Below are 12,165 nucleotides of genomic sequence, written 5' to 3'. Positions count from 1 at the left end.
CTTATTTTCCCTTAGAAAAATCATTATTTAATTTTTATAATATAAAAAATCTAACTAGTTAGTTTTTATTTTAAAAAAATAGAGAGATTTATGATTTAATATTTAGATATTGTTATTATTTATAGGTTAACCCCTATATTTTTAAAAATTTTATTAAAAAACCTTTACAATTTAGTCTTCCGTTCATATTTCCTCATTTCTGCCCTTAAAAAACTATAAAATGATAAAATTATCTATTAATTAGTTTTACCTTCTTCCTCAAACTTGGCCTGAATTTTTTCTTCCGATTTCAACAATCAATTTCCTTAAGCAGCAGCAACACCACCCCACATCCCTTTGGAATGTTGGCCGTCCGACCCTTTCCTTCATCAAATCCAGCCCAACTACCCTCTCTCTCTTCATGCCACGCATCAATAGTCCCACCATACTATATTGCGACATCTTCTTCATTCTTTTCAGAGTTGCATGTCTGTTTCCTCCTCTCCATCGCTAGCACCTAAGGTTCTTTCTGAGCATTATGTTTGTGGACTAGCAGGAAGTCTCTGCACAAGGATTTGGATCATCACATCAAACAACTGATAGAGTGCAAGCCTTTGCCAGAAGTGGTTGAATTGGTTTGCTGATGTAAAGGTTGAATTAGTTTGCTGATTTGCTCCTAGAGATTTGAAAGCCACAATTGGAAGGGATGCAACTGTATATCCACAAACCTAGCTGGTGATGAGCCTGAAATAGAGTGTTTTGAGCAGTTTATGCGCTAATTCACCTTTTCAAACAACTCTGTGCTTATTAATTCATTCATATTCTACTTTTAGTCTGGTAATTTTGATTCATTTGTCATTCTAGTTTTGAATTGTATTGTAAGTTAATTTTTTGGTAATTTGAATGAAATTTCTTATAGGCATTAGGGATTAAAACTTTTGTTTTTATTGACTAAGATTGTATGAAATTTCTTCTGCCCATTAGAGATTGAAGTTTTTGTTTAGAAGGTTGATTCAGTAATGTTTTGTTCCAATAGTACCTGATTTAGTTTTAAATAATTCCGTTGCTATGAAGAAAAAATTGTGAGAAACAAATTAAGAGAAGGGTCGCTGATGTTTCTGGATTTTGAGTTTCAATTTATAAATTTTAATTAATCTGAGATTTTTGATTTGAGTTAGAAAATATATATTATGATATAAAAAATAAAAATATTTTAATAGGCTTATAAAAATATATAATTCTACGTGTAAATAATAGAAAAAAATTTATATTTAAAAAGTATTTAAAAAAATATTTACCTTGAAAAATATCTTTTAGAAAATAATTTATTTTTTATTTAATTTTAATTTAAAAAATAAAAAGTATTTATATATTTATATATAGTTTCACTAATAAAATAAGAACACTTATTTTACATTTTAAATTGCATAAAAATTACTATTTATCTAAGAAAGGTGGAGGTTTTAATTAAAGTGTAGAAAATAATTCAATTGAAAAAAGTTTTTTATTATTTAATTTATTAAAAAGTATGAAAAATATTTTATCATTAGTATTAAAAGTAATGAGAAGGATATTTTAAATGGGTTAAATATTCAGTTGGTTCGATTTAAAATTAAATCGAATTGAATAAATTGAAAATTAAAATTTTAGTATTTATGAAAATCGAATCAAATCGATTTTAGTTAGAAATTAAATTGAATTTAACCGATTCGATTTGATTCGACTTAATTTGATTTGATCGATTTCAATTTTTAATAATTTTTTATTTTTTATATTTTATTTTTAGTATTTTGAAATTTAATTAAAATATTTTAATTGTAATATAATTTAATTTCTCAATATTATTAAAAAAATATTATTATTACTAATTAATTTAATTTAATTTTTTTTGATTTTTTTCTGTTTAAAATTAAATTAAATCGAAATAATCAAAATTTTTAAAATTAAAAATTAAATTAAATTGAAATAAATAAAAAATTAAATTAAAATTTTAAATTAATTCAATTTGATTAATTTTTTTTACAATTGCTCACCTAAACTTGAAATTATAGCAAAAATTTTTTAATAGACTTTTCACAACTATATGCATAGTTTAAGGCACTTTTTAGAAACAAAAAATTAATTATTCAATTTTTCATATTGTAGGATTAAATAATATAATTTTTTAAAAAAATAACTAGTTTCATCAAAGGCATTTTCTTTTAATTTTTTTTTTTTTAATCGATTTCTCTTGTATTAGCAAGGCAGGCTGAGGCTGAGGCTGAGGCTGAGTAGCAACTAGCAAAAAACCCAACTCCCACGCTAAACTACACTGAACCTTCTCAGTTCATTTCATAGATTCCGATTTGGTTTCTTTGCTCCAAAACCAATTATCAATCCCTACTCCAAACTCCATCTCTACCTCATTGCCATTGCCGGCAGACACTGAGCACTTTTTATCATCGGAATCCATCTTCTAAATCCCCGGCGATGACGGCCGGAAAACTCCAACAAGCATCACAACACATGTGTTCTCTTAAAGGTTCACTCCTCACTCTCGCTATCCTAACTCTAATCTCCTTCACTTACCTTTCCATCGATTTTCTCCACTCCTCTTCATCGTCTTCTTCTCCTGTGGTCTCCAATTCCGTTGTAAAGCTGCCACAGAGAGGGACGGGTGTGCAGACGGAGACAGAGACAGAGAAGAACGAGGTAGGGAAATCATTTCACGATGAGCTGTCGGATCTGTACCACCAGCCTCAGATTTTCAAATTGAATTATGAATCAATGGAGAGGGACTTCAAGGTTTACATATATCCCGATGGGGATCCCGATACCTTTTATCAAACACCTAGGAAATTGACTGGCAAATACGCTAGCGAGGGCTACTTTTTCCAGAATATCAGAGAGAGTCGCTTTCGGACTGAAGATGCCGATCAGGCTCACCTCTTCTTTATCCCCATCTCTTGCCATAAGATGCGAGGCAAGGTAATTGTTTCTTGCTCAAAGTTGAGGTCTTTATAAGTGAGAAGTTGCGCGGATTTTTGTATATTATTAGCTTTCCTTCGGTAGAATTCCTAGTTTGCAGTGAATTGAGATCAGTTACAACACAACTGTTGTAATGTGCTAGCTAATCATTTCTTTTGCCTTTTTTTTTAATGAAAAACCTACCTGTGAGTTAAATGTTAATAAATGATACTTCTGTAAAATGGAGAATCCTACTTCAATGGTGGGTCACATATAAAGCTTTTCTATGTTAAAGTGAAATTGGATAGTATTTTTAGGAATGTATACGGTAGTATAATTCAGGGGGATCCTTCCCCTTTTTTTTTCTTCTTTTCTTCCTTGCCAAAAACGTTTCAACCTGGGGAGTTTGCAGTAGCTTAAACATGGTCATATCTAGCTTCATTATGTTATATGTTGTCTGCTCTTTTTCACTTGTGTTAGTTAAGATACCATTACTACATGGAAATTCAGCCACAACTACTCAACTAGTTAGATTTTTCTTTTTTTGTTTACCTCCATGCACAAAAAAAAAGGTAAATTGCTGATTCTTTCATAAAGATGATAAAAATTTTTAAGTTTCCAATTCTTTGATTAGGTGATTATTCCTTTGATTTGAATAAAGGTCTTGAAAATTAACAATGCAGTATTGTTTTCTTGTCCCTGTGATTTGGCTGACCATGTTCATCAATTTTGCTTGTTTGGTGTAGTCCTACTTAGTTTGATATGAGCGTCTGCAACTTATGGGGCAAACTTTTGTTGATGACTTTGCTGAACCTTGTGTAGCAGTGTTGGTTTAATGGATTAAGTTCCTTATCTAACCTTTAATTAGGTTCCTTTCTGTAACAGTATATTATGTTCCTTTTTTTATTTTATTACAGGGAACATCCTATGAGAATATGACCATAATTGTTCAGAATTATGTGGAGAGCTTAATGGTTAAGTATCCCTATTGGAACAGAACATTGGGTGCAGATCACTTCTTTGTAACTTGTCATGATGTTGGTGTAAGGGCAACTGAAGGAGTTCCATTTCTCGTAAAGAATGCAATACGAGTTGTGTGCTCCCCAAGTTATGATGTTGGATTCATTCCACACAAAGATGTTGCTCTTCCTCAAGTACTGCAGCCATTTGCACTTCCAGCTGGAGGAAATGACGTAGAAAATAGGTAACATAATGGAATATCAACTTATGAACATTCATGTTAGAGGTCCTGATCAGTTGTATCCTTATCGTGTTACCAACTGATTATCTAACTCAGATGCTCACTGCATTTTAAGAGCTTAGTTCATTTCTATTCTTGTTCTGCTGCAAACCTGGACCACTCCATAGTTTTGTCAGGTTTCTCTGAATTCTAGTCTTCTCCTTATTTCATTGTCAGCCTTCTGTCTCTTTCCATTACCTTAGGGTTGGGAAATTACGGTCAAGATTTTGTTCAAGCAGCAATAGGATTAACTGCAGTATCATCACTTCTTAATGATGAATATAATCTCAGGAAGTTCAACACAATTGATGTTAGCATCTATACTGTTGTTTCTATAGTTGTTTCTAGAAAATATTATTAGAGTAGCTTTTTTCTAATCGAGTTTTTACCTGTTTTAGCTGCTTTCAGTGAACATATGATGCATAAGCTGAAAGAATATTAAATGTTTTGAACAAAAAGGTCTTTCCTTAAGTACTTTGCATAACAATAAGCATTCATTGCAGAACGACACTTGGGTTTTGGGCTGGTCATAGGAACTCTAAAATTAGAGTTATTTTGGCGCGCGTTTGGGAGAATGATACAGAGCTTGATATTTCAAATAACAGAATAAGTAGGGCTACTGGACATCTAGTGTATCAGAAGAGATTTTACAGGACTAAATTCTGCATATGCCCTGGTGGTTCGCAGGTTAACAGTGCTCGTATAGCTGATTCAATTCATTATGGATGTGTTCCTGGTAAGTGTTTGCGATTCCATTTTTGTTTCTTGAACATGTTTAAGAATAGCATTCATATGTATATACCTTTTTACTTCTTAGATGGTGAGTCAATGTTTAATACTCTTTCCATCCTATAATTTTCATCTATTTTTCCTTTTTTGGTTATCTCAAAATTATTTTCTACTTTCCTTTTTTGGTTGTCTCAAAATTATTATCTACTTTTCTTTTTTGGTTGTCTCAAAATTATTATCTATTTTCCTTTTCTAGACTATAGTAACATATGAATTGACTATTATAATCCTATTTAATTTTATTTTATTTCTAAAAAATCTTCTGAAATATCTCTTAGTATTTAATAAAAAGTTAATGTATTTAAGATGGGTGTAATTGAAAAGTTAATAAAAAAAATTGTATTTCTTAACATGCGTGAAAAAATAAAGTGGACAAATTATTAGATGGAGGGAGTATATAGCCAAGTCCCTTCCTTTCCCCAATCCATTTTCAACTGGAGGGGAAAAGAAAAGTGATCTATGCCATTTCATTTTCCTTTTATTTTTTTCTCATTGCTTACTCACACACTATGTTCGTTTGGCCAGATTCCATTGGGGAGTCTAGCCAATTGCTGTCATGGCACCTCCAAGTTGACATTTTCACAATTAAAGTTTTTCTCTCTTCCACATGGCAGCGACGCTAAGTCCTCTTGAATTTCTTAATCTCCTCACTCAGTTGGATTTTTCTTACTCATGCCTTTTTAGTCCACTTTACTATTGCCTTTTTTGTCCACTTTTTTTCCTCTTTTCTCGGTAAACTTCAATTCCTTCTCATTTAAAATCATCTTCTCTTTTCGAAGAATTGAAGAAACCTTAAAGCTTTTTCCAAATTTTGGAACATCGTACCCCTACTTCTCTAGGTCCAAAAACCTAGAGGCCACCGCGCTAGGAATTATGCCAACTTGGATTGATTGCAGCCACCAAGCCTTAGGCCAAGTCTATGATTTTAAATCGTGGTCGTGGCTGTATTTGCTGTCACATTTATGAGTAATGAAAACAGGCCTACAATGGGTATGATTTAGCAGTGACGGCCTGGCACTATGCAAATTCTCTTGAAAAATTTGCATAGTCCATCAAATGAAGAAATATTGGTAGATATAAGTAACATTAAGATACATACTATATAATAAGTCTAATATTAAGTAAAGACTATAAAACTATCATTCTTAAATATCATTATTATTAATAAATTTGTAGCTAAAATAATTATGTAGACAATAAAAAATTTTTAAGAGGTGACTTATTGGTAACAGCTGTTATCATTACGTAATGGTCATTACACATGCAAATTATAAGGGATCTGTAAATAATGGTGAAATTTGTAATAGATCCCCAAAATCCCGTTACATAACGGATGTTATGTTATTTGATTCCATGGCCAAGTCCCCAAGCTCTGCTTCAATTTTGCTAACACCACCACTGTTGCCTCCTATTCTTATTCACTGCATTATCACCCTCCTCAATGCCGTCGTTGTTACAAGTTTTATGAATTTGTAGCTAAAATAATTATGTAGACAATAAAAAATTTTGAAGAGGTGATTTATTGGTAATAGCTGTTACCATTACGTAATGGTCATTATACATGCAAATTACAGGGGGTCTGTAGATAATGGTGAAATGTGTAACAGCTCCCCAAAATCTCGATATACAACGGATGTTATGTTATTTGATTCTATGGCCAAGTCTCTAAGCTCTACTTCAATTTCGCTAACACCACCACTACTGCCTCCTATTCCTATTCACTGCATTATCAGCCTCCTCAATGCTGTCGTTGTTACAAGTTTTATGATCATTCTTTATGAAGAATTTTGGGGAGGAATTTTTAATTTTATTCCAATTGAAGATCTTTATAAGGTTTTAGTATTTATACACAAAAAATCAATCTATTTTAGGAATGTTTATAATAAAGATAAAATTCCTATAATGAAACCTAATTAGGATCCCAAAAATTTGAATCCTTCTATATTGGTCAACACTCCCCTTCAAGTTGGTGTTGAGATATCACACATACCCAACTTGCAAACCAAGATTTAATAGGTCTTGTTGTTAAGCTTTTCGGTAAACACATCAACTAGCTGTTCATCGGAAATCACATGATCTAATCTCAAAGCGTCATTTATTAACTTCTCTTTAATGAAGTGCCGATCAATCTCTATGTATTTCGTTCAGTCGTGTTGAACTGGATTGTGAACTATACTGACGGTAGATTTGTTGTCACAGTATAAGAGCAATTTATCCCTCTCCAACAGTTTTAATTTCTCCAACAACCTCAGTAACTATAAGAGTTCACAAACACTTTGTGCCATTGTTTTATATTCTACTTTAGTACTTGATCGAATAACAACACTTTGCTTCTTGTTTCTCAAAGTGATGAGGTTTCCTCCTACAGGTGTGCAATAACCATTAGGAGAGGATATGAGTAGGGTTGTGAATCATTTTTTTTTAATTTAGTTTACTAAGTTGGTTTGTTAAGAACTGGTGCATGGTTTCCTTATTTTTCTCTCTCCGCTCTTCAAGTGGACGTGCATTATTTGTCAAAGTGAGGAAAAAATCAAAGGGCTTTAGTTCATTTCCCTACCAATTTGTTGGTGTTTTGCAGCTACACTCCTTTCCTCATCACTTTTTCTTTTTGGTATTTCCAGATCTGGAAAATCTTAGGCTATGTTCACTTGTGGAAAGCTAGCTTAGAAAATTTTTCAAAAAAAAGAAAAAAGAAAAAAGTTGTGTTCACATGTCCAAATAGAAAATTGGAAACGAGTTCAGTTTTTCCAAAATGTAACTAAAATTTGGAAAACGACAGGGAATAAATTATTTTTTAAAAAAAGAAATATTCAATTAGAAAATCATTTTCTGTTATTGATAGGTGAATTTATTTTTCATGTTTTTCCTTATTTTCTATGGAAAACGAAAAACAGAGACAATTTCCATGATTGAACGAGACCCTTAGGATTTCTTTTTTTCTTTGAACTAATGAGACGGTTTTGAAGGGGAAGGAATAGAAGGTCATCGAGGTAGAGATAAAAAAGTGGATTAAACAAGGCAAGAGTGAGAACCCAGCATTTGAGGAGAGATAAATTCCAAAAGAGGGTGTCAATGCCACGTTGAAGAGAGATTTTTTTTTTTTTAATTGCGAAAAAGTCAGCTTGGAGGCATTGCGCCAGCTGACTGACTAGAGTCCCTAATGTAATCTGGCCAGGACATCATGAAATATCAAATCGAAGTTAGAGGATTTTTAAGAAACAAATTCAAGTTGAGGAATAATGAGATAACTGTCTACATGAGGGACAAGAGTTGAAAGCTACGCTAATTCGATTGATGTTAGAAGCTTGATAGTCTATTAATCTCTCTTCGATATTCTACATTTTCAAAGGAATTGCAATGCATTGGTTTGTTCGACTAAGATTTTGCTTTATCTTGAAAATGTGCAATAATCTTTTATTTTGCTGCATTGGTGTCACTTCTTTGGCAGTAATATTATCCAACTACTATGACCTGCCATTCAATGACATTCTTGATTGGCGAAAATTTTCGGTCGTACTTAAGGAGCAAGATGTATATAGGCTCAAGCAAGTTCTCAAGAACATATCTGATGATGAGTTTGTAGCTTTGCACGAGAATTTGGTTGAGGTATAGTTTATAACTTGAAAACTTAGCTCATTTTGTCAAATGAATATTCCTTCTATCCAAACTCAAGTGATGTTTTAGAAAAATTCTTTTTGTTCCACTTCAATTGCCAGTTTAGAAAAACATTAAGCATTTTTTTCCCCCTAGTTTACCCATTTCAATTTATTTTCCAATGTATTTTTTTTTTAAATGGGGTCATCCAATCATTTTATTAGTACTTGCATAAAAACCATAAACATCACTTGAAATGGGACCAAGGGAGTATACTTCCGTCATGATGTTAGATGTCTTAGACTCGGTAACTTCATATTTCTACAGCAGCTACTTGTGTTACTGATGAAAATTTATTATGGCATGTTATATCAGGTCCAGAAACACTTCCAGTGGAATTCTCCTCCAACCAAATATGACGCATTCCACATGGTGATGTATGATCTCTGGCTGCGCCGCCATGTTATCAAATACTAACTGGATAACAGGTGTGTTGCCATTTAACTTTTGTATACGCTTGAAGGTTGCATCGTAACAACCCAAAGCCAAAGCTTGTAAATTACCAATCTCATACATCATGGCTCTTTCCTCTATGTTAAGTGGAATCTGAGACAATTAAATTCATTATTTAATTTGTTCTTTACATGCATGTTTTGTATGAACTTACCAACTTTTTTATTCTTGTTCTTGTTTCAAATTCTGTATCTAGCTCCATTCCTGCTTTTTAGAGTCTATTTTTGTTTTTTGAATTATCAAATCAATACATGATTAAAATTAGATGAGAAAAAACGTCTTTAATAGATTAATGTATCACAAAAAAGAAGAGTTTGAGATGATCTTAATCAACCTAGAAGGAAAATGATTTAGAGAAGATAAGATGAAGTGGTGATTACTTATGAAAACTAAACCTCTTCCTTTCTCAAGCTCATGAATCATGAGTGCTTTATAATTAGGTTCATTTTAAAGCAACATTTGGAACTAATATTAATATTAATAATATTGTTCATTTGCATGATGGAGTGCTTTAAATACTGTCATAATCTTAGAACTAACTGGACTCATGTCCTCAACAGAAGTCTGTATTCTATTCAAATTGCATCTCCTGTACCCAAAAGAACTCTAAAATTGACCAGACTTGAGTCTTCTAATACGAACAGTAATCATATAAGGGGTCTCCTAAACCAAACAATTGTGTGCATCCAGTGCACATGAATCGACAACCTTCTGGTATGATCTAATTTCTTAATTTTCTTACTCTTTATTTTTTAACAAAGCCTTTATTGATTTAAGTATAGGAGATTTTACTTGCACCAAGCCACCCGATATTCTTTTCCTCTTTTGAAGATTTATACCCAATTAGAAGAGATAGAGCAGTATCATTAGTGTAAATATTTGTATTTCCTTATAGAACTACAAATTATATGTTTATTGTTCTAGATCCTTTTTCCACAAACAATAGCCTTTAATCTTATAAATGTTGTTGATGTCAACAATAGCACAAGTTAACGGGATTGCCAACTTAGGTAATGGCATCACCAATGAAAAATATCGAGAATTGAAAAACCTGCAGATTGATGAAACAATAACTCAGCTAGCAAGAAATTAAATCTGATGCAAACTGGATTATTGAAAAAACGTGAGAACTCTAGTATTTTTTAGGGGAGCCAAAACCGATACGATCAGCGTTACGATAGCTTATACACAACTCCTCACAATAAATCATAGATGGGTAGATGTCGTCTTGCCCTTTAATTTGTTTGCGCATTACACAATAGCTTAGCAATGTGTCTCTGCGTCGTTCCCATTGGCTTTGGATTATACACTTACAACCTCATATTCAACGGAAAATTATATAATACACCAGATATCACGTGGCATGACGAGGTGTTACTTCCTAGTAATTATATTATGATAAATAAAAATACTTAATAGATTGATAATTATTTATATTCAATTGATATATTTTAATAATAAAATTATAAATATTTTACTTTTATTAGTTAGGAATATCACACTATTTATGCCACGTGGTATTATAAAAGTATTAATAATTGCTCCACATTTAACTTATATATATATATATAGGTTTGAAAATTCTTTAAAAGTTCAACATATATGTTACACCTAGTCAATTGATTGCGCATATACAGAAGAAAAAAAAAAAAGCAAAATTTTACATTTTTAAGAAAAAATAAGATAAAGAGAGATTGATGTAAAAAAGGAATTAAACTTATTTTTATGCGACTTATGAAATAGTTATTTATGAATAATATTTGCATATAACATAAATTCATAAAATAATTAAATGTAAGTTAAAAAAAAAAAAAAACTACTTGTGACTTGTTATTTTATTTCCATAATATTCAGCGACTCGAACATGCGTTAAAGAAATTGCCTCCAAATTGAGAAACCCTAACTGCTCTGTATTTTTTTTTAGACAAGCTTTATAGTTCGAAACCTTGCATTATGAATTTAATAATAATAATAATAATAATACTCATCTGTTTTATAATTTTTATTATTTTAAAATTATTATTTATTTTTTTATACTATAATAATATATAAATGAAGTATTATAATTTTATTTTATTTTTTAAAAAAAATTAAAATATTTTTTAATATTTGATAAAATTTAATGTTTATAATTGAAAAGTTAATAAAAACTATTTTTTTAAATATATGTAAAAGTATAAAATAAGTAAAATTTATGAAAGGATTGAAATAATAATTAAGAGAGTCGAAATAAAAATGCAAGCTTAGAACGGATAAAAACGACATTAACAATTCAACAATTGATATTCAACAGTGTCTAGTCATCTCATCAATGGTACACATGAAGAAGAGGAAGAATAGTCTCATATAAATTAACTTGACCTCATAATTTTTTTTTTTTGAACAGTACAAGTGGCATTTATCATGGCATAGGACTAGAACTTGACCTCATAAATGGCAAATGGGTTGGCTCCATCAACCTATTTGACCCTATCTTTGATTTTTTTAGAAAAAAAAAAGTTTTTTATTTTTTATTTAATTATTTTAAATTATTTGTCATTTAAGATTATTTTTTCAGCAAGCCCATTTAAGTTATAGATAAATTCAATTTAATAAAAATAATATATTGCAAAAAAATAAATAATTAAAATTTAGCAATGCTTAAATTAAGATGACTTAAAATTTGGAAAAAGGGAGGCGATGAAGTGACAATGAATTCAACTTGCTGAAATATCAAAATTTGCTATTACTTTGACTTCCATGCATGTGCCTAATATTAATATAATTTCTTACATCTAAATCAACTTTGCCAACTTTAGTTTTGTATACTTCGAATTATTTTCTTGTCAACCAGTAGACCATCCATTTTAATTTATAATTTTTAGTAGTGATAAGACAGGGAAAAAAAAATTAGCAAAAGAACAAACGGATTTTGGTTATTCGAATAATCCATACTGATCCAAGAAGTAGGGATGTAAACAAATCAAGCTGTTCGTGAATTATTCGAGATTCGATTCGATAAAAAGTCGATTAGACTCGACTCGTTTTCTAAACGATCTGAGCTCAAACTCACTTTTTAAACTTTTTTAATAAACGAGCCGAGTTTGAATTTAGCAGTATTAACT

At 31.0% G+C, this 12,165-nt stretch overlaps 1 protein-coding gene across 2 annotated transcripts; it reads left to right on the top strand.

Annotated features, from left to right (window-relative positions):
- The first annotated feature begins 2,207 nt into the window (after positions 1–2,207).
- Positions 2,208–9,245, top strand: LOC110630366 (probable glycosyltransferase At5g03795). 2 transcript variants are annotated; one of them, XM_021777825.2, is made up of 5 exons: positions 2,209–2,946; positions 3,843–4,129; positions 4,669–4,901; positions 8,403–8,560; positions 8,924–9,245. In XM_021777825.2, exons 1-5 carry the CDS (start codon positions 2,449–2,451, stop codon positions 9,023–9,025), a joined length of 1,278 nt encoding a protein of 425 aa, XP_021633517.1. In that variant the 5' UTR covers positions 2,209–2,448; the 3' UTR covers positions 9,026–9,245. The 2 variants fall into 2 exon arrangements, with proteins under 2 accessions (XP_021633518.1, XP_021633517.1); XM_021777826.2 differs by lacking the exon at positions 8,403–8,560 and having other exon boundaries at positions 2,208–2,946.
- The last annotated feature ends 2,920 nt before the right edge of the window (positions 9,246–12,165 follow it).

The sequence above is a fragment of the Manihot esculenta genome, chromosome 13 (genome assembly GCF_001659605.2).
Source record: "Manihot esculenta cultivar AM560-2 chromosome 13, M.esculenta_v8, whole genome shotgun sequence".
Classification (NCBI taxonomy): Eukaryota; Viridiplantae; Streptophyta; class Magnoliopsida; order Malpighiales; family Euphorbiaceae; genus Manihot; species Manihot esculenta.
This window is presented reverse-complemented; position numbering and strand designations above follow the sequence as displayed.